The sequence below is a fragment of the Vanacampus margaritifer genome, chromosome 17, assembly GCF_051991255.1.
Source record: "Vanacampus margaritifer isolate UIUO_Vmar chromosome 17, RoL_Vmar_1.0, whole genome shotgun sequence".
In the NCBI taxonomy this organism is placed as follows: Eukaryota; Metazoa; Chordata; class Actinopteri; order Syngnathiformes; family Syngnathidae; genus Vanacampus; species Vanacampus margaritifer.
In genome coordinates this window covers 8,459,617-8,480,869 of record NC_135448.1, presented here as the reverse complement: position 1 = coordinate 8,480,869, position 21,253 = coordinate 8,459,617, and the positions used below count along the sequence as shown (strand labels likewise).

Here is a 21,253-nt window from a genome sequence, read left to right as displayed (position 1 = left end):
TACAGAGTGCAAATGTCTACAAACAGAATACAACATACGACCTCGGGCACCAAACTCAGATGATTCCAGAACTTTGAGTCCACAACTGTAGTTCATATTCCTTCCTGTCCTTGTCGATAGCAGTTTATGCAGGGCATAGTTCAAAGCGGGCACTGGGCTTTGTGTACTGGAGTTCTCAGGAAAAGTTCATCATGGCAGAATCGATGATAATCCTGTCTGCTCAAAAAGTTGCTGGACATTATGCTCAAACAATGCATAAGAGTCATTGAACAGTCACAGGACGAGCGGATTTACAGTGTACCATCCTTTTCGCAGTCCGTGTGGTCACTTCCCCCCCCCCGAAAGTGACCATTGTTCAGTTCACCTTCCACTCTGAACATCAAGCATAGCAGGAGAATGCTGTTCATTCCATTTCCAGCACTTTTTGGTTGAGTCACCCAAGTGAAACACCTTTCAGTCAAAGATTGAACCTGCCTGAAACATTTATACACTCGGAACAGACAGAGGGAGATGAGATCATAGCAAGAGAACACTGCTTGTTGTCATTCAATTTCCAAGACAAAATAAAATAAAAAATTCCCCCAAAATATTTTGTTTTTCAAACCCCTAATTTATTCATTTTGTGGTTTTATTTGAATTTGATCACTACACTATAGCAAGTAGTAGTACTATATTTACGCATATGTCTACCATAGACATCTTCATTACGTGTTACCTCAAATTTAAGAAACATGTGACAGCTGTCAGTCACCCTGGCCACTTGGATGGAAGTCCTTTCCAGACTTCTAGAATGGGACTCAGATAAAGACAAAGGTTAAATCATTTTCACACCTACGAATAAGTTATCAGAGATGCAGGGGAAATATAAAAATCAAAAATGAAAAGTCTATTTCAATTAAAATTTGGTTTTATTACTTATTCAACTATATTACACAGATCTGATTTTAAAAATAATATGATAGTGGCCTGTAGTTAACACCTAGACCTCTATATCCTTCCGCATAACAGGAACAATTTGATTTTAACAGATTAGCCTTAGAAGACCCCTGCTATTCACACACAACAGACTACAAGTCTCCCAAATGGAGACAATGGGAGAGAGGACTAAACTTATCACACCCCCCTGTCCTTTTTTATCTAGTTTAATTTAATTTTAACAGACAACAGTACAAATCACCACCTTCTTAAAACAGCAGCTCACGGCCCCCATCCTTTCAAAATATGCAGATTTCCTGCTTACCATTCTTTTTCACCCTTTTTTGAGGACAAGGAATTTTGGAGGGAAAAAATTACTTTCTACCCGTCTTTTCTTTCTTTCCTACACTTAAAAATCACTGTCTTAAACAAACTTACACTTCCATTCACTTAACTTCTGCACTTTTCTCATCTCCACAAAGGCAGTGAGGAGAAACAGACCAAATGGCCATTTTGATTTCTAAAATCTCGCTAGAACATCACACAACACACCTTTCCCATAATTCAAAATTGTTGGCATCACATCCACTGGGGAGGGAAAGGCCGCCCTCAGTTCCCGAAACAACGCCTCCGCGATCTCCGCCAGGGGCGTTTCTCTCCCCAGCTGGCGGGTGCCAGCTGCCCCCTTGACCTGCTCTCCTCACTATCGCCCCTCCTCTCTTCCTCACTCAGCGCTCTGAGCATCTGCCGCTGCTCACGTAACATCACCTCACCTTCCTCATCACTCTCCACTTCCCCCTCGCGGTGATCAGCGTTGCTGGGCGTTGCCTGCCCCCGTCTCTGTGTCCCTGTCACCATTTTCTCTAACATCCCTCTTTCCTCAGTCTGCACCTTATGTCCATCAAACAACTTCCCCTGTGCCTCCTCCCTTATCAGCTTCGGAGTCCTCTTATTCCCTGCACTAGTGGTGCCCCCGTCTCCTGCTAACACCGCCCCTGACGTGCGCACGGGCGACTCACTCCCCCGCAGCCTTTTCCTCTCATTATTCACAGCCTGTTCGATCAACTGTATTGTTGCTGGCGTCATCCGTGACCCGTCATCTTCCACATCTAAAACCATTCTGCCCCCCAAAGTGACTACGGGGGGCCATCACTGACGCCGTCGGATACGGCGGGGGCGCAAATACATACTGTCCCGAGCTCGGCAACTGTGGATAAACGCCTCTAAAACATTCCGCCTTTTCTCCCTTATCAATCACTTTATCCTCTTTCTTTTCCTCTTTCTTTTCCTCTCTTATCGCTGCCAACGCAGTTGCAATAGTTGCCGATTGGTGAATGCCTCGTCTATCTTTCTCCACTTCCTTCACTTCCTTCTCAAGTTTATTACGCTGTCGCCATCCGACTTGGCTCTGTTCCTCCTTCATATCTCGAATATTTGCCAACATTCTGCTTTCCTTTTTCTGTAACTGCCGCGCTAACTTCGACATATCCCACGTTCCAGGTTCTCCGCGAAACAATTCATCCTTCTTTAATTTCCGAAACAACTTCTGACACCGTTCTCTTTCCTTCTTAATTCTCTTACTTTCTATTCCACTAATCAACTGTGATTCCAGTTTAGCGTAATGACCATTAATCTCCGACCAGACTTCAGGGGACCCGAGACCCTCATCACACTTTCTCTTATCTGCCATCCTTAAATCCACTCGCGCGTGTCCTAATCACTTCTCTTGCAGTCCAATTTTAATTTTTACATTCACACCGCTTCCACACTGATACGTAAATCCCAGATTTTAAACCGTATCGATACGTAAATCCCAGATTTTAAACCGTATCTAACCACGAATAGTTCCAAACTATTCTAGTAGGTAAATCCCAGATTTTATACCCTACTAATGTCCACACTGTTACACTTTTACGCCGTTCCGCTCCTCCTTTCTCTTATAATTTAGCGTTGCCAATGTGCAGAATTTGAAAAGGAATCTGCTTACCTTATTTGACTGTGGATCCAAGAGAAAAGACGGTCGGAGGTATGGCTTCTTTATCAGGTCGTCACCTGGTGTGGACGTGGATCCCAGATCCTCGAGTCCCAGACTCTTGTGGTTTTTCTCGAAGTCCCAGACTTCTTTTTTACCTCTCTTGCATCACGTCGGGGTCACCATAAATTGTTGGAATTTATTGCTATATTAATATAAACTTAAGTTAATAATCTGACTCCAATTTGTGACCTTACCAAACTACCACCCATCCAACAATAGCATGCTCGTTCTGCAATAGAAAGGTATCAGGAAGCCGGCATTTTCACACACGAGTGGATTTATTCCTAACACTCAAATCTAATACAAACAGCTGGGGTCCCGGGTCCCTACCAATACAATTCTATACGTCTCTGTCTCAAGCAGCCAACGTAGTCTCTTCCGAGTTGCCCCAGTGAATAGTTATACTACACAGTATTTAAATGACACAGAAACAAAGGCATCCTGACATTATTCTATTGGCTATGTGTTTTCTGCAGTTTAACTTTAGCTTGCTTTTCATTGGCCGATCTTCATCCGCAGCGTCACTGGGTGGCTTCTCCTGTTTTGTACTTTTCCGCCCAGGTGTAAAACAAATGTGGTTTACAACCTACTCTGACCTTATCGCGGCTCTGCATCTCCCCCTGCAATTAGCATCCTTTGTTCTGCAACATTCCATTCCTAAAACCCCCACTTGCTCAAACTCTTAGATTCCTTTAATTAAATAACCAGAATTAGGTTAAAATATTCTATATACGTAGACCATATCTCTATGAATTTTGATATTTGTTTTTTATTTGAGGCCGATATTTTTTCCATTAAAATGTGATTTATGAGGAGGTTAGACCATTGGTCGATATTCAGAGTTTGCTTATTTTTCCAGTTAACAAGAATTGTTTTTTTTTTGCGATAGTAAGGGCTACAAGTGTAGATTGAAATTGTTTATGTGGTAAGTCAGTTGTTGTTAGGTCACCTAGCAAACACAAGTTTGGAGATAAAGGTATCCTACAGTCCAAGATAGCGGAAAGTTTTTCTAAGAATGTAGTCCAAAAATACATAACTGGAGTGCATAACCATAAAGCATGAACATAAGTGTCTGTAGTGTTTTGTAAACACTGGAGGCAAATGTCGGAGTCTGAGAGTCCCATTTTCTTCATCATATATTGAGTAATGTATGTTCTATGGATAATTTTATATTGGATAAGTTGTAAATTTGTGTGTTTTGTCATTTTAAATGCGTTTTCACAAACTTGAATCCAAAAGTCAGATTCCGGTGCTATAGACAAGTCTGTCTCCCATTTTGAGATGGGTAAAGACATTTTCTCCGTATATGAAAGTAACTTATATATTTTAGAAAGTTTTTTTGTTGTTGTCGGAGAAAGCTTGGTAATATCTTTAGCTAAAACCGGCGGTTGGAGCATACCCTGAAGTGTTGGAATTTGTTTCTTTATCATATTTTTAACTTGCAGATAATGTAAAAAATTTCCGTTTGGTATTTTGTATTTTTGGAGCAAGGATGTATATGATATAAACATATTATCTGAGAAGAGATGGTGGAGATGTGTAATTCCTTTCTGCTCCCACACACCTAAATAAAACGATTGGTTGTTAATTCGAAAGTCGGGGTTATGCCATAGGGGAGAAAGCCCACAGGGCTCCACTTGGGCTGTTGTAATTTCTAATGCCTTCCACCAAGCAGTCAGGATGGCGGAAATCATTGGGTTTTTAAAACAATTATGTCGCTTAATTGATGTTGTAATAAAGAGTAAATAAAGATTACTTGGATTTTGTAATCTATTGCGTGTTCAAATAAATCATAAATAAGATCGATGAAGAAGTTCCTTGCAATTTTTTATTTTAAAAGCTTTTAAAAGACACAAAGACAACCTCACTAAAAATGGTGATCAGCTCCAGTGTGTGCTGGATGATGAATCTGTAGCATCTTTATACAAAAGTTCTTACATTGAGACCTGCCTCCATTCTCCTTTGAACCTTTAGCAGAGTTGTGACAAAAAACAGGACTTCCCGACCAGAGTCTTTGACGTAGAGGGACTCTGGACCCTATCAGATTTTACGACAGGACGACCTGAGGAGCAGAAGCGCTTGGCACTTTAACATCCTCCCGATAAGTCACAGAAACTTTTAGCCCACTCTGTTGTTCCGGGAACAGAGAGAAGACTTCAAACAGAGATGAGAACAAATAACTCATTATCACATCCTCTCCTACAAATGGTGACTGAGTTAACATTTTAATATCTACTTCTACACATGTATAACTAAATTCAAAACAGTTAAAATATAAATTGAAATAAAATGTCAACAATCCTCATCCAGAGTGATTTTTCTGCTACAAAGTGGAATGACACACAGCAAGTGAATACACAAGATGTGTGGCTATTTAACCTGGTGACTAATGTTTAATTGCATTGTAAAAATTTTTGACCTCTTTTAGCTTCAAGGTAAAACCCAAACAATTAGGCGCATTCTTGTTCGTCAGACGGAAAGAAGAAAATCAGGTAATTGCCATTGACATGAATAAGGATGGAAGAACACAAAAATGCTGATGCGGTGTGTAAATGATACGGTAATGATCAGTTGAGAGGCGCATACGTGACATGACGTGACACACCATTTAACCACCAACCGATTCTCCCACAGCAACTTTATGACTTGAAGTGACAAACAGAAACATGCATGCTAGCGTGTCTCCAGCCTAGCTAGACTGCCATGTAGTTAGGTAAATGGGGATGTTGGTGGTTTTAACCTACTAATGTTTAGTGTTTGATTTAGTTACTATGGTATGTGTTGCTACTACTGCAGTAAACTTTATATTCCTGTGATACTTTGCAGGGTAAATGGGTCGATCAAGAACTAGCAACCAGCACCAAACTAACCAGGGTTTTGTTTTACCTTACGGGTGAGCCAGTTGAGACACGAGACTGGGTAAGACTATTTCACAGGCACACACACAAAAAAAAAACAAGAAACAACAACCTTCCTTCCCACATTTTGTCCTGGCTCCATTCCCCGTGTGACGACTGGTGGAAAGGCACCGCTGACCGACTGGGAAGCAGGTCAATGGCCTCCCTCCCCTTGCGGCTAACCCATTTCAGTTCGTTCAGCGGTGCCTTTTCCATCCAAGGCCACACGGGTAATGAAGGTAGTGTTATACATTATTCACATTTTTAATACTTTATTTCATATATTAACCATTGTTATACATTATTAACATTTTAATTCTTTATATTAACCATGTTGAAATGTTTTATAGATGTGAAGTAGGTAAAGTAGTTTTGAACTCAGTATAATATGACCTTAAGGTGGGACACATTGTTTGGTCTAGAAGTTCCTTCTCTGTGCGAAAACACATTTCTGTTCGTGAGAGAGAGCGCACACTCATATAACTATGTTACATTAGGAGCTGTTGAGTTCAACTTGTTTGTGAGATTTTGTTATGGGAGAAAGTACTGAGAAGTGCCTTGAAAGTATATTTTGACTAGAAACGAATACAGCTGTATCTGTGTGCTGAGAATTCTGTTTTTCAACCTGTATTTTTCCATTATATAACACTTTTACTTATTCATGAGGGGCAGAGTTGGAGACACTGTTCTTGCGATTTGATTGTAATAAAGTGTGGGCTCTTCGAAAGAGGAGTGGCATTATTGAAACTGAAACTGTTGGAGTTTGATTCAATGATGTAACGGAAATCTCCGGAATAAATCATCCTGCGCAGGAACTCTGTTCATTTCTTATCCCATAATTTGATTTATTGGACACGCAAAAGTATGGATTTTTAATATACCTTCTTCAGTAGCTAGCTAAGCTAGGGTAAGATCAGGTAACCTATGCTAGCGTGTCTCTAGCTAGACTGCAGTAGCAGGTAGTTAGGTAAATGGGGATGTTGGTGGTTTTAACCTACTAATGTGTAGTGTTTGATTTAGTTACTATGGTATGTGTTGCAGGTCAAATGGGTCGAGATCAAGAAGCTACCAGCATCAAACTAATCTTCTTACCCAGCCAGCTCAATTAATGAAAATAGAACTGTGAGTTCCATTGTTTCCTTGATTGATTCTTTAAAAAAATAAAAAATAACAATGAAAGCGCATAATGGTGTGCATGCTTGTAGCAAGCCTGGAGCGAATCAATGTGATTCAGTCATCTCTAAGCGTCTTGTAAAGTCATAGTGTGTAATAATTGACCACTAGATGTTGCTGTAGCATAGAATGGGATGTATAAGCACTTGAACAAATTAGCTGGTAGAACATAAAATCAAAAATAGCCAGGCATATAAAAATGTAAGGTTTGACTGTTTTGTGTTTATATATTTAGAAAATATTAGAATAAGCCAATAATTGTAATTCATATAATTGATATGTTTAAAAATGCATTGACTGAGGATAACATCATACATGCTAAGGAAGTAGTAAAGACCAATCACGACCCAGTTGTTAGTTGGGCCATGAAGGCTTTGAGAGCGGAGCAGTGATAGATCATTACCTGAGTGTCATCTGCAGAATGTTGGGTATTAATTGTAACAGAAAAAAAGATTAATTATAGACAAAACATTGTCATCTTACTGTAGTAAATGGCTAAGAGTCAACTAAGTGTAATGAATGGCCCCCAGTTGGAGTTCACTGTAAAAGTAAACTTGACAAAAATGACATCCGCTGTAGTGCTTTGCTTGAGGAATTTGCTAGCCTTGTGCTAAAGTCAGTTGTGTGCAGAGGTCAGCGTACAAACTAAACTGAAATCAGTCTTTGCCTTGCGCAGCTCACAATAACTATGAATACATTAATGCGTAAACAGACTAAAGTGAAAGTCAATACAGAGCATTAAAAAAATACAGACTCCCACAGAAAAGTGGAATGCGAAGACGGCATACGAGGCACACAGGACTGATGGAAGACCCCCAAAAAGCAAGAGTGAAGGACATTCATTTCTCAGCTGGACAGTAGCTGTGTTGAAGATGCACTTTAAGGTAAATGAAAGGATAATATTTCCCTGACATTAATTTACGACAGATTTTAAGGAGCGTTTAGTTTTGCTTTGTCACACTCCAGCACTAGTCGTAAAATGTGATAGACATTTTAACAGTCAATTTCTGGAGTTGTTAAAAATGGTGACATTTGGACACAACTGTTTCCGTAGCAAATCTCTATCAGCCCAGACAAAAAGCATATAGTTACAACCCATGCAAATGTTTACAAAAATGTATTTTAATAAAATATCAGATTACACTTGAGTTTCATACCAATACACAGGTTAGCATCTGATAGAGGAACGTGCCAGTAATGCTTAGACAAAAACAATAGTGACCAATGTGAAGTGGGATAGCGTCCATTGAGTGTGCTGGTGTCTCCGTTCTTCTGCACAGGTATGGCTGGTTGCTAATCAGACAGCATGTGGTCCTGCTCATTGCCCCTCTACCTGCCGACCATCACTGCTACCCGCACCAGTCAAGTCATCTGAAGTTTGTTCCATTACGTTTTGTAATAAAGCCCTTGATTTGCCCAGTCTCATCTCCTGCTCATTTGTTATTGCTATGAAACAGTTGATATTTTGAAAGCACTTAAACCGTCATACTGTGCACACAACACTTGAACCTCAATAGTTCCACTGTAATAGATGCATGGTACTTTAGTACACAAATGCATTGCAAAACATATTGTGTCCATACTGAAAACACTTGTTAATCCACAAATACATTACAATTGATGGAACATAGTGATGGTAAACTGAAGCAATGAGGCCTTCCATCCAACTGGTTCGCTCCTGGGATGAAGCATCATGAGGCTTCATTTGTGCTATTGCACCCTCATGTGGAAAATAAATGTCATGACAGACAGTGATTAAAATGATACCATGGATTTGATGGGGTCAAAAGGGCAGGGAGTTGTGATATGAATGTACTTGAAAGAATGATTGCTTTATTTTAGACATTGACATAAACAAGACACACCTTTCATTCATTTTTAGTGAGGAAAACTAGCATTTCCAAAGTTTTGGGCTTTAAAAGGTTTGTCATTTTAGATCTTAGTCTTTCGCAAGGGATGAGGCCGGGGTACAGAGAAAGGTTATTGCTAGTTTGTAGAGGTTTGGGTAGACATGTTTGTGCAGCTCCCAGTAGTCCAGGGGGTTTGACATCCTGCTTATGTTGGGTTCCCCCAGGTAAGTGAGGACCTCAGCGGTCTCACTCTGGGTCCTCCTGTGCATGACTGTGTGGTCCAATCGCCGCCACAGTTTGTCACCTAAGACACAACTAACAGCCAACAGGCAGTTCTGGCTGCCCATCGTAGAGATGGGAGCAAAAGAATGCACTGCCGCTCATTTCCTATTGCTTAATTAACACCATTAGAATGTATTGAATATTACCTTGCTCCACAGGCCGGTTGTGTTGATGAAGATGATGGGGAGGAGGCGGAAGATGCCCTGTGCCGGATCACTGTCGCACATTCAGCTGTGCGCCTCCTCTCAGCCTCTTGTGCTTTATTGGGGCTAAAGAAGCCTATCTTCTTGAACCTGCAAATGACAGTGAGACTCATTGCAGTTGTGAACTGTTCAACAAGAGGCAGTTGCTCATTTGTTGGTACTAGTAGACAGATGAGGAAAAACAGACAACTGATACAAACCTGGGATCGAGCAGTGTTGCCAGTGACATGATGCTCAGTTGTTATTTTAAGACCCTCAGCCATTGCTTTGCTCACCTCCATTTGTATGGTTCCCATGTCATCCTCCAAGGTGTGGTGCAGCATGGCCAAAAGTGGTATGACCTTGAACCCAGACACTCTCCTCTGAGAGCTCTACGGTGGCATCATTAAATGGGGACAGCACCTGCAGACTCTCAGAAATGAGCCTCAACTGGTGGGATGTCGGTGTGTAGGCCTGCTCCTACGGCTTCCCTGAGGTTGTACATGCGTTGCAGCATGTGGAAGGTGCTGTTCCAGGTTGTCTCCACCTGAAAATAAAAGGTCATTATTGTTTGAAAGGAGAGTGGAAGCAGTTATGGATGTCAACTTATCTCTTGAATGAGCTTCAGCACAGGCTCTAGGCTTCATTTGCTCCTGCACCTGTCTCAGCCTTGTCTATAAAAAATAAAATAGGAAACAAAACATTATTCAAGTCATTCATGTCAAAACGGGGGGCTTTAGGACCCAGATGCGGGAAGGCAGAGCAAGGAGGCAGGGGTGTAGTCCAAAAAAAAGAGATTTAATTTCTATTTAACAAAAAGGTTTCCAAAGTTCAAAAACATAAAACAAAGCATGAACTTGAACTTGAACAAAAGAGGGAACAAAAAAAAACAGACAGCAACAAAACATGAACTTGAACTTGGGAGGAAACAGAAAACAGGCAGCATGACATGAGGACAAACATACATACCACAATGCACCAACACAGACAGAGGAGAGACAGCAGACTAAATACACCAACACTAATGACGCAACAAGACACACCTGGACCAGATACAAGTGGCTGAGGGCACTGATTGGACAACACAAGGAAGGGCAGGGTCACAATCAACAAGACAAGGAAAACACACAAGGAAAGCAGAAACTGAACATGACAGAACCAAAACCAAAACATGACAGAACCAAAACATGACAATTCAGCATTAATTTGAATACTGCTGTGTAATAAAGGAATTCACCTTTGCAGTGGTACTGCTTTTGAAATAGCCAACTATACTCCTACACTGAAGACGGATCTCAGACAGCTCAGTGTTTTCTGCCAGAGCCTTCTTCACCATTAGATTTCATGTGTCTGGCACATGCCGCCATGTTGGCTGCACCATCTGTCACAAGGCAAGTTACTTTGGTGGCAATGCCCCATTGTGCCATGAGTGCCGATTTAACGGCAGCCATGTTCTCAGCTGTATGGCGGTCAGGGAAATGGAGCACAGCTGAGTGCAGAGAGGTGTGCTCATCAATGAAATGACTGCCAGATATGCATCTGTGTTGATGCTGGTCCACATACAGTATCTGCTCTTATGCTCACTGCAGAGGACTTTGCTACAAGCTCTTGGGCCTTCTCCTTTGCCTGCTGGTACCTCTCCTCCACCATGGCTTTCAAAGTCTAAAGGAAAGGAGAAAGAACACTATTGGAAGAGCAGTTATGGGGGAATAATGATTCATGTGCTCTCATACACACCTGCCTGGTGGGGAGAACATATGTAGTGTCGAAAGCTTGGATAAGCTTCCTGAACCCTGCGTCCTCCACAAAACTGAAGAGCTGGCAATCTTCAATTACCATATTGCTCAATGCCTCTTCCACTGCATTCTTATCCGCTGCAGTTTAACAGAAACAGAGTAGGCCTATTAATGATAGATGTCATTCATTTCATCTGTCACATTTGGAATATACATGGTAGGCTATGCTGTTTTTTCATTGCATGTTAAAATGGCTGGGCGTGGTTCTATTTGAGTTGTCTCCTCATTTTCATGCAGGGCCCTAGAATGCCTCAACATAGATGAAGTGTTCTTTAGAACAAAGTTTACACTTCACCTTTTGAAATATCAGCAAGTAGAAGAAAGACATTAAAACGAGGGATACACTGTGTTGTCACAATAATTTACAATATATATTCACACTGGTTATTATAATTTGTACCTTTTTAGGAGAGATCTGCTCAAAATGATCCCGGACAGGGGATGTTCTCTTCTTTTTCGTTGTGGACTGGTCCATTGCAAAACAAATCCGATTGAGGTTTGAAGATGCCAGTTGGGTGTGTCAGCGTCACCTGTGAGCTCATTGTCGTCTCGGTGCGCCCTTTTATTTCGAATCACCCGCGAAACTATGTGTTGGCGATGACGTAGGAAGCCCGTCTCGCGAGGCTTCGGGCGTGGCCACAAGCGTAATCAACACATATTTATGCACAACACATATATACAATTAACCCCGCCTAACATTAAAGGGATACTTAACTCATTGAGCCTTCTTCTACAGTGGGATATTCGTATTTTGCACAAATTGGCTTTTGATAACTGCTTTTTGTTTTATATAGAGTCAATCGCATCTTGCACTTCTCTCCCTTACTCTCAACTAACATTGCATCACCTGTTTTCTGGGTTTCGTCAGCAACCTGGAGCATGAAAGGTCATTGCTTCCTCAGCGCAGGTGAGAAGGTTGTAGTCATTTGTATGCAAGACTTAAATATGGCTTTGACTAATTCTTTCTGGGCAATATATTAATAGCTGCTGAAAATTGCCTCGGTGAGTCAAGTATGTGTCTGTTGATTTCATGTGCACTTGTATATGTGGTTACGTTTAGACTTTGCCTTTTTTTACCTGCATGAAAACTAATAGCGGGTAGGACTAGATACGTTTTTGGCTTCCTCCTACCCCTCTTTGACATATAAACTCTTCATTTTCTTTGTGTCTATATGTTCAATAAAGAACCAGCTGCTACTACTTGGAGCTCATTTGGTTACTAGCTAGCTTTATCGGCGCTCACATAGGAATTGCTTGTTTTCCAATGCCTTTTGTGTTTGGGTGTAGCATTTATTTAGGTTGCTACTGTTTTGTGCATCAGTTTTTCTATGGGGCACCATTTCGTTTTACTTTTCCCCTTGGTTTGTACCTCTGTCGCAAGGCTCCAGCTATTTGCAATCAATGCCATTGGTATTTGAATTTTTTTTACTATCCCGATGAAGCTCGGTAGCTTGAGCATTTTTCCCGCCATATAAATCTGTCGAGGGTTGATTCATGCTGGGCTGCTGTGCAATTACCTGTGTGCCATTATTGCCTTGCTCTGGTGGCTCCTGGTTCCTCTCCACCCGTTCCGCAGCAAAAGAGGGATTCAGGCCTGGGGAATAGACAAGGGGGAGCGGGGGCCGTGGGAGAAACAGCATGTGAGGGCGTGTATGCATTAAGCGCGCATCGCTACAGAAATGACTCGGTGCTGTTTGCAGGGCATCAAACGGTGGCACAATCAACACCGGTTCTCTTGTGTGGTGATTGCAAATGACACACAACCCTGCTATCTGAGCTGATTTGAAATGCCAGGCGCAGGCGATGGACAAGAGTGTGGCGCAATTTAGCTGTGTCGGTTATATCTCAATCCGCAAAGATCACACAGCTAACAATTCTTTAACAGAGTCACGCAGCAAACAATATTATTCCCTCGCGGCAGACCCAGACTGGGTGCCGGCCACATCTATATTGCACTTTGCCCTATAAAGCCTTTATTGAATATGGATGCTGAGGGGGGGGGGGGGGGTCAGTAAAAGGCCAATTACATAAAACGGGTCAGGGGGATAAACAGTGGCACAGAGCTCCTGGTTGGGCCCTCCTACAAAGACAAACATTGTTTCTTGCGTTGTGTAACTGAATGAATGCATCCATCTTCTACCGCTTATCCCATTATTATAATACTTAAATAATAATAATGAAGGTAAATATAGATAAACGACTCTTGGTTGGACAATTGTATTCAATTAAGTAAACAGGTCATACCTTTTGGACAATGCTCCCTCCCAAATGCTACCTTGCTTCCGGGGTGTTGTGCAGGTGCCGGTAGGCTGAAATGAAGCCCTAATTGTATGTGAGAGATATCAGCGGGTAGTAAACTTATGACAGGTAATTTTATTATATGCTTACCGTCTTGACGGATTCCCTGCTACTTCGAGCAGCTTACTCGACAGGCATAGTATGGGTCTAGATTCTCTTGTGCGATTTGTTGGGCGTCCTCGTGTCTGTGGCTATGTGGTGTTAACATTGTTAACATTTTTAATTCTTTATTTTATATTTTAACCATTTTGAATTTAGTTATAGATGTGTAGAGCAGGTGTAATAAATGTTAAACTCAATATAACTCGACCTTAACCTATCTGTTATCTTGTTTTGTCTATATTCCCTTTCTTTGTCCTGTTTGAGAAAGTTCAATCTGGCATACTGAGATTCTGTTTTGTCGAAATGTGAAGAAAGTGCAATCTGGCATACTGAGATTCTGTTTTGTCGAAATGTGAAGAAAGTGCAATCTGGCATACTGAGAACCTGTTTCGTCTAAATGTGAAAGTCCAAGTTCAATCTAGCATACTGAGAACCTGTTTTGTCTAAATGTGAAAGTTCAAGGACGATCTAGTTTACTGGCAAAATGCAAACTCATTCTGTACCTCACGGGATGACAGAGGCGTTTCCTGATGTTTTGAATAAAAAGGCTGTGTGGGCAAAAGAGGACACACATTCTTGGATGACACTGCTTTGGTGATATTCAATTGTGTGACCAGAGATCTCTGTAATAAATCAACTTGCAAGGACCCTCTTCACAAGAATCTCATATTTGATTTATTTGAACACGCAAAAGATTACAAATTATAATTTAATCCTTCAGTGGCCACATGCGCACCTGCAGCAATCAATGTGGGATCTCACCCGCGCCACTCCTTGCGCCACTCCTTCCTTTCCGCAGGTCCCAGAGCCCCTAGAATGTTCCCCCGGGTCCTCAAGCCCACTATTTTACACACACACACACACACACACACACACACACACACACACACACACACACACACACACACATTATTATTATTATTACATCATGGTTTTCCCCGACAATGAGATTTGTCCAGCTGGAGTTGCCGTAGGTTTCACGTGACGATGATACTCCGTTCCAGGCCGCTTTGCCGTCGACACGCACGCTTTCGCGCTTCGCAACATAATCCTTCTTGATTTCTGACTGAATCGACTTAAACATCGACACTGTGCGTGCGTCGCTACTTTATAGAAGTCAAAAATAATTGCTACATTTCGTGTCTGCTTACATTCGTATCAGGCGGTGCTCGTCAACATCTCTCGGCCCTGTTTTGCTTAGCTTAGCTTAGCTTAGCTTTGCTTAGCTTGCTAGCCACCAAAAAAAGGAGACGCGTTTTTTTAGCGACTCATTGGCTCAGCAGACGCCAAGTGTGAAAATAGAGTATCGCCGATATCGTGAATATGTGTGCTGCAACGAACGTGACGTGCGAAAAAGAGCTTTGTGGAGCACAGGAGGAGAACGAGCGACAACGTCAGCTGCTGGACGCTGTGTGCAAGCAGCCTCGTGTTGTGTTGAACAGAGCAGGTTTGTCGCTTGCTTAATCAACACTTTTCAACAATACGTATTTTATTATTTAACCCCACAATAAAGTGAATTTACCAAATCTTGTGTCCCGCAGACGTCTGTGAAACATATCTTTGTCCTGAGTGGCAGGAGTCAGACTTCCGTGACGTGTCAGAGGAGGACAACCTGGAGCCTCTCCAGGTTAAAGAAGAGGAGCAGCCACACCCTCCCAACATAAATAAAGAGGAGCAGCTGCCACGATACATTAAAGAGGAGGAGGAGTTTACAGAGTTGCCCAGGACTGATGTCCATTTGAAGACTAAAGATGAATGTCAATATGAAAACAACAAAGGGGCGGAGCCTTCAAGCAGCAGCTCAAGACAACTGATAACAACTGAAGATGATGAGGACCACCGTGGAGGATCACAAGCAGACAGCCGGTTAGCTCTAATGTCAGATGCTGAAGACGCGTCACACTCTCCTCGCACTGATGACGAACAGTCTGACGGTGACGTGACATGTCACACTGGCAGCAAATGTTGGAAATGTTCTCTATGTAAACAAACTTTTGGCAGCAACTTTCATTTGAGAAGACATATGATTAGCCACACTGGTGAAAAACCCTTTCCCTGCTCAGTTTGTGGTCGACGTTTCTCTTACAAAACAAGCTTGAAAGTGCACACAAGAACCCACACTGGAGAGAAGCGTTTTGCTTGCTCCGTTTGTGGTCAATGTTTTACTCAAAAAGGAGACTTAAAAGTGCACACAAGAAACCACACTGGAGAGAAGCCTTTTGCCTGCTCAGTTTGTGGTCACAAGTGTGCTTCCAAGGGAGACTTAAACAAACACACAAGAACCCACACTGGAGAGAAGCCTTTTGCCTGCTCAGTTTGTGGTCACAAGTGTGCTTCCAAGGGAGACTTAAACAAACACACAATAACCCACACTGGAGAGAAGCCTTTTGCCTGCTCTGTTTGTGGTCAATGTTTTACTCAAAAAGGACACTTACAAAGGCACACGAGAACCCACACTGGAGAGAAGCCTTTTGCTTGCCCGGTTTGTGGTCAATGTTTTACTCAAAAAGGACACTTACAAAGGCACACGAGAACCCACACTGGAGAGAAGCCTTTTGCTTGCTCGGTTTGTGGTCAATGTTTTACTCAAAAAGGACACTTACAAAGGCACACGAGAACCCACACTGGAGAGAAGCCTTTTGCCTGCTCTGTTTGTGGTCAGTGTTTTACTCGAAAAGGACACTTACAAACACACACAAGAACCCTCACTGGAGAGAAGCCTTTTGCTTGCTCGGTTTGTGGTCAAAGTTTCTCTGACAGGCATAAATTACAAAGGCACACAAGAGCCCACACTGGAGAGAAGAAGCCTTTTGCTTGCTCTGTTTGTGGTCAAATATATTCAAGTAATGCCAATGCTAAGAGGCACAGGTGTGCTGGTGAGAATAGCCGTGATTAATGAAGCTTGATATGAACTCATTTATGGAATAAGTTTTAAAATGGTGCAGAAATCCAGTCTACCGCTGAATGAACGAAGGATCTGTGTACTTGCATTGCATATTGTATGTGTCTTGACTTAACCCTGTTATGTGCGTACATTTCTTCTTCATGTGCCGGGTCTGCTACAGACATCAGTGATCATGGCCCTCCATGCCTCTCTGTCATCCGTTTCCCTAATAAATTCGCTAATGGGGTTCTTCTTCCGTGTTGCAAAGTTTTTTAAGTTGTCTGTATATTTTGCTGTCTACTGTTTTTTTACTCCACATATAATTTTTGTCTTGCCGTGATATTCTTTGCATAAATATACCTATAGTAGGCTGCAATTACTTTGTATAGGGGCAAACAATTCTTTTAAATGATTCACACAGCAAACAATAATATTTCTTCACGGCAGCCACTTCGAAATAGTACTTTGCCTGATTAAACCTTTTAAAAAATAGATAAGTTATAATTTGCTAAAAAGAGTAAATAAGTAAAAGGCCAATTAAATACATCTAGTCAGGGGGCTCAACAGTGACACAGAGCTCCTGATTGGGCACTCCCACCGCTGTACAGGTACTACACGTGTTTCTTATTCGTCCAAATGCAGATTTAATATGTCTCTTTTGTTCTCCTGGTAAATATATCGTCCAGCGTGATATATTTTGTATATTATTATATTTTGTTTTTTCTGGGACATGAAATTTGTACAACTGGAGTTGCCGTAAGTTTCACGTGACGATGATACTCCCTTCTAGGACGCTGTCGCGCTTCACTATATGATTCTTCTTGATTTCAGACTGAATGGACTTAAACCTCGACACTGTGCGTGCGTCGCTACTTTAGAGAAGTCAAAAAATAATTGCTACATTTCGTGTCTGCTTACATTCGTATCAGGTGGTGCTCGTCAACATCTCTCGGCCCTGTTTTGCTTAGCTTAGCTTAGCTTAGCTTAGCTTTGCTTAGCTTTGCTTAGCTTTGCTTAGCTTTGCTTTGTTTAGCTTTGTTTAGCTTTGTTTAGCTTTGTTTAGCTTTGCTTAGCTTGCTAGCCACCAAAAAAAGGAGACGCGTTTTTTTTAGCGACTCATTGGCTCAGCAGACGCCAAGTGTGAAAATAGAGTGTCGCCGATATCGTGAAAATATGTGCTGCAACGAACGTGACGTGCGAAAAAGAGCTTTGTGGAGCACAGGAGGAGAACGAGCGACAACGTCAGCTGCTGGACGCTGTGTGCAAGCAGCCTCGTGTTGTGTTGAACAGAGCAGGTTTGTCGCTTGCTTAATCAACACTTTTCAACAATATGTATTATTTTATTTTGAAAGGAATCTTCATCCGCCCACTTTGTTACCTTACGTTTACAGTTTTTGTCTGTCGCTTTGGTACATTACTCAGATCTTAATTGAATTTCTCAGAACTGCTTTTTCAATTTTCACATCGCTGTGACACTTGTACACAGCACTAAGCAATTGCTCTTTTTTTTATTTTTTACTAGCTGACGCAAATCTGTTGTTTCTACACACGTACGTACGTACATACATACATACATACATGCATACATACATACACGTATACACCTCGTACGTTTTCCCGGCTTTGTTATTATTGCGCTCGCGTGGCCCATGTGATAATCTTAAATATAAAATACATAACCCCACAATAAAGTGCATTTACCAAACCTTGTGCCTCTTGTGTCCCGCAGACGCATGTGAAATATATCTTTGTCCTGAGCGGCAGGAGTCAGACTTCCCTGGCGTGAAAGAGGAGGACAACCTGGAGCCTCTCCAGGTTAAAGAAGAGGAGCAGCCACACCCCACCAACATAAATAAAGAGGAGCAGCTGCCACTATACATCAAAGAGGAGAAGGAGGAGTTCACAGAGTTGCCCGGGACTGATGTCCATTTGAAGATTAAAGATGAATGTCTATATGAAAACAACAAAGGGGCGGAGCCTTCAAGCAGCAGCTCAAGACAACTGATAACGACTGAAGAGGATGAGGACCACCGTGGAGGATCACAAGCAGACAGCCGGTTAGCTCTAATGTCAGATGCTGAAGACGCGTCACACTCTCCTCGCACTGATGACGAACAGTCTGACGGTGACGTGACATGTCACACTGGCAGCAAATGTTGGAAATGTTCTCTTTGTAAACTAACTTTTGGTAGCAACTTTCATTTGAGAAGACATATGATTAGCCACACTGGTGAAAAACCTTTTCCCTGCTCAGTTTGTGGCCGACGTTTCTCTTACAAAACAAGCTTGAAAGTGCACACAAGAACCCACACTGGAGAGAAGCCTTTTGCTTGCTCAGTTTGTGGTCAATGTTTTACTCATAAAGGAGACTTAAAAGTGCACACAAGAACCCACACTGGAGAGAAGCCTTTTAGTTGCTCGGTTTGTGGTCAATGTTTTACTCGAAAAGGACACTTAAAAATGCACACAATAACCCACACTGGAGAGAAGCCTTTTGCTTGCTCTGTTTGTGGCCGACGTTTCTCTTACAAAACAAGCTTGAAAGTGCACACAAGAACCCACACTGGAGAGAAGCCTTTTGCCTGCTCTGTTTGTGGTCAGTGTTTTACTAGAAACGAAATCTTAAAAGTGCACACAAGAACCCACACTGGAGAGAAGCCTTTTGCTTGCTCCGTTTGTGGTCAATGTTTTAATAAAAAAGGAAACTTAAAAGTGCACACAAGAACCCACACTGGAGAGAAGCCTTTTGCTTGCTCGGTTTGTGGTCACAAGTTTGCTCACAAGGGAGACTTAAACAAACATACAAGAACCCACACTGCAGAGAAGCCTTTTCCCTGCTCAGTTTGTGGCCGACGTTTCTCTCACAAAATAAGCTTAAAAGTGCACACAAGAACCCACACTCGAGAGAAGCCTTTTGCTTGCTCCGTTTGTGGTCAATGTTTTACTCATAAAGGAGACTTAAAAGTGCACACAAGAACCCACACTGGAGAGAAGCCTTTTGCTTGCTCGGTTTGTGGTCAATGTTTTACTCGAAAAGGACACTTAAAAATGCACACAATAACCCACACTGGAGAGAAGCCTTTTGCTTGCTCTGTTTGTGGTCAAAATTTTGCTAGCAAGGTTAACTTAAGCGAACACACAAGGAAACACACTGGAGAGAAGCCTTTTGCTTGCTCTGTTTGTGGTCAATGTTTTACTCAAAAAGCACACTTACAAAGGCACACAAGAACCCACACTGGAGAGAAGCCTTTTGCCTGCTCTGTTTGTGGTCAATGTTTTACTCAAAAAAGAAACTTACAAATGCACACAAGAACCCACACTGGAGAGAAGCCTTTTGCCTTCTCCGTTTGTGGTCAAATATATTCAAGTAATGCCAAAGCTAAGAGGCACAGGTGTGCTGGTGAGAATAGCCGTGATAAATGAAGCTTGATATGACGTCATTTATGCATTGACTTTTAAAATGGTGCAGAAATCCTGTCTCCCGCTGAATGAACGAAGGATCTGTGTACTTGCATCGTATATTGTATGTGTCTTGACTTAACCCTGTTATATGCGTATATTTCTTCATGTGCCGGGTCTGCTACAGACATCAGTGATCATGGCCCTCAATGCCTCTCTGTCATCCGTTTTCCTAATAAATTCGCTAATGGGGTTCTTCTTACGTGTTGCAAAGTTATTTAAAGTTGTCTGTATATTTTGCCGCCTTCTGTTTTTTTTACTCCACATATCTTGCCACGTTTAATTTGTCTTGCCATGATATTTGTTGACATTTTACTGTTTCATTTTATATTTTAACTGTTTTGATTTTAGTTATAGCTGTGTAGATGTAGATATAACTATGTTAACTCAATTTAGCTTGATGGTGTCTGTGGCTATGTGGCCACATGCGCACCTGCAGCAATCAATGTGGGATCTCACGGGCGCCACTCCTTCCTTTCCCCAGGTCCCAGAGCCCCTAGAATGTTCCCCCCGGGTCCTCAAGCCCACTATTTTACACAAACACACACACACCTATATTTAGAGGTCATCAAACTGTTGTAACTCTTCATGTTTTCGCTTCAGGAATACAGCTTTATCAGTAAATCACATTTTAATGGAAAAAATATCTGCCTCAAATAAACACCAAATATCAAAATTCAAAAAGAAACATGGTCTACGTATATCGAATTTTTTAACCTAATTCTGGTTACTTAATTCTGTCTGTTAGCGAGAGCCACTACATCGCGATAACTTACATTGATGTTTCTGCATTTGGCAATTTATTATTATATTATATTATTAGTATGGGATTTTTTTTTAATAGGCTTTAGGTGAACTGATGAATACACACACCCTCGCACGCACGCACACACACATGCACATACACATACTCACCTACATACAAAAAAAAGAAGTATATATATATATATATATATATATATATATATACATTGTTTTTTTTTAATAAAAAAAAAAAAGGAGAGCAATGATGATGTCAAATCGAATGAACAATACTGAGCTCTAAAGAAAGAAAAAAAAGGAATACAGCTTTATTTTTACGTGTCATAAGTGCTCAGGTTCGTGGATGCGCTGCTCTGCGCTGATTAGCAATTTTGTTGAGGAGCACGACTTTACAGCTTTAAAACAACGCTGTACAGGTACTACACGTGTTTCTTATTCATCCAAATGCAGTTTTAATGTGTCCCTTTTGTTCTCCTGGTAAATATATCGTCCCGCGTGATCTTTTTGTTTATTATTACGTCATGGTTTTCCCCGACAATGAGATTTGTCTTCGAAGACCTCCTCAATTCCACCGACACGCCTTCCCTTGAGGAAGCAGGGTCTGGGGACTCTGAGGTG

The 21,253-nt window shown here is 41.7% G+C and overlaps 2 protein-coding genes and 1 long non-coding RNA gene across 9 annotated transcripts; 2 read left to right on the top strand and 1 right to left on the bottom strand.

Moving 5' to 3' along the window:
- Window positions 1–8,126: 8,126 nt before the first annotated feature.
- Window positions 8,127–15,209, bottom strand: LOC144037068 (uncharacterized). 7 transcript variants are annotated; one of them, XR_013288801.1, is made up of 9 exons: window positions 15,053–15,199; window positions 14,293–14,371; window positions 12,648–12,724; window positions 11,072–11,208; window positions 10,898–10,996; window positions 10,572–10,823; window positions 9,631–10,008; window positions 9,299–9,445; window positions 8,127–9,209 (listed from the first exon to the last, which is right to left on the bottom strand). It is a non-coding gene; the product is annotated as an uncharacterized LOC144037068 (long non-coding RNA). The 7 variants fall into 7 exon arrangements; XR_013288797.1 differs by having other exon boundaries at window positions 10,572–10,996; window positions 11,531–12,724; window positions 15,053–15,209; XR_013288796.1 differs by having other exon boundaries at window positions 10,572–10,996; window positions 14,267–14,371; window positions 15,053–15,198.
- On the top strand, window positions 14,435–16,666 carry LOC144037065 (uncharacterized). The gene is made up of 2 exons (XM_077548201.1): window positions 14,435–14,977; window positions 15,072–16,666. Exons 1-2 carry the CDS (start codon window positions 14,854–14,856, stop codon window positions 16,424–16,426), a joined length of 1,479 nt encoding a protein of 492 aa, XP_077404327.1. The 5' UTR covers window positions 14,435–14,853; the 3' UTR covers window positions 16,427–16,666.
- Window positions 16,618–20,075, top strand: LOC144037558 (uncharacterized). Its single transcript, XM_077549122.1, has 3 exons — window positions 16,618–16,627; window positions 16,966–17,022; window positions 18,144–20,075. Exons 1-3 carry the CDS (start codon window positions 16,618–16,620, stop codon window positions 19,835–19,837), a joined length of 1,761 nt encoding a protein of 586 aa, XP_077405248.1. The 3' UTR covers window positions 19,838–20,075.
- The last annotated feature ends 1,178 nt before the right edge of the window (window positions 20,076–21,253 follow it).

Bases quoted from the DNA above. Each gene is read 5' to 3' on its own strand.
- LOC144037558 (XM_077549122.1), top strand. The intron at 17,023-18,143 runs GTACTACACGTG...TGTGTCCCGCAG, and splicing joins GCACTCCCACCGCTGTACAG to ACGCATGTGAAATATATCTT.
- LOC144037065 (XM_077548201.1), top strand. From the start codon at position 14,854: ATGTGTGCTGCAACGAACGTGACGTGCGAAAAAGAGCTTTGTGGAGCA. The intron at 14,978-15,071 runs GTTTGTCGCTTG...TGTGTCCCGCAG, and splicing joins TGTTGTGTTGAACAGAGCAG to ACGTCTGTGAAACATATCTT.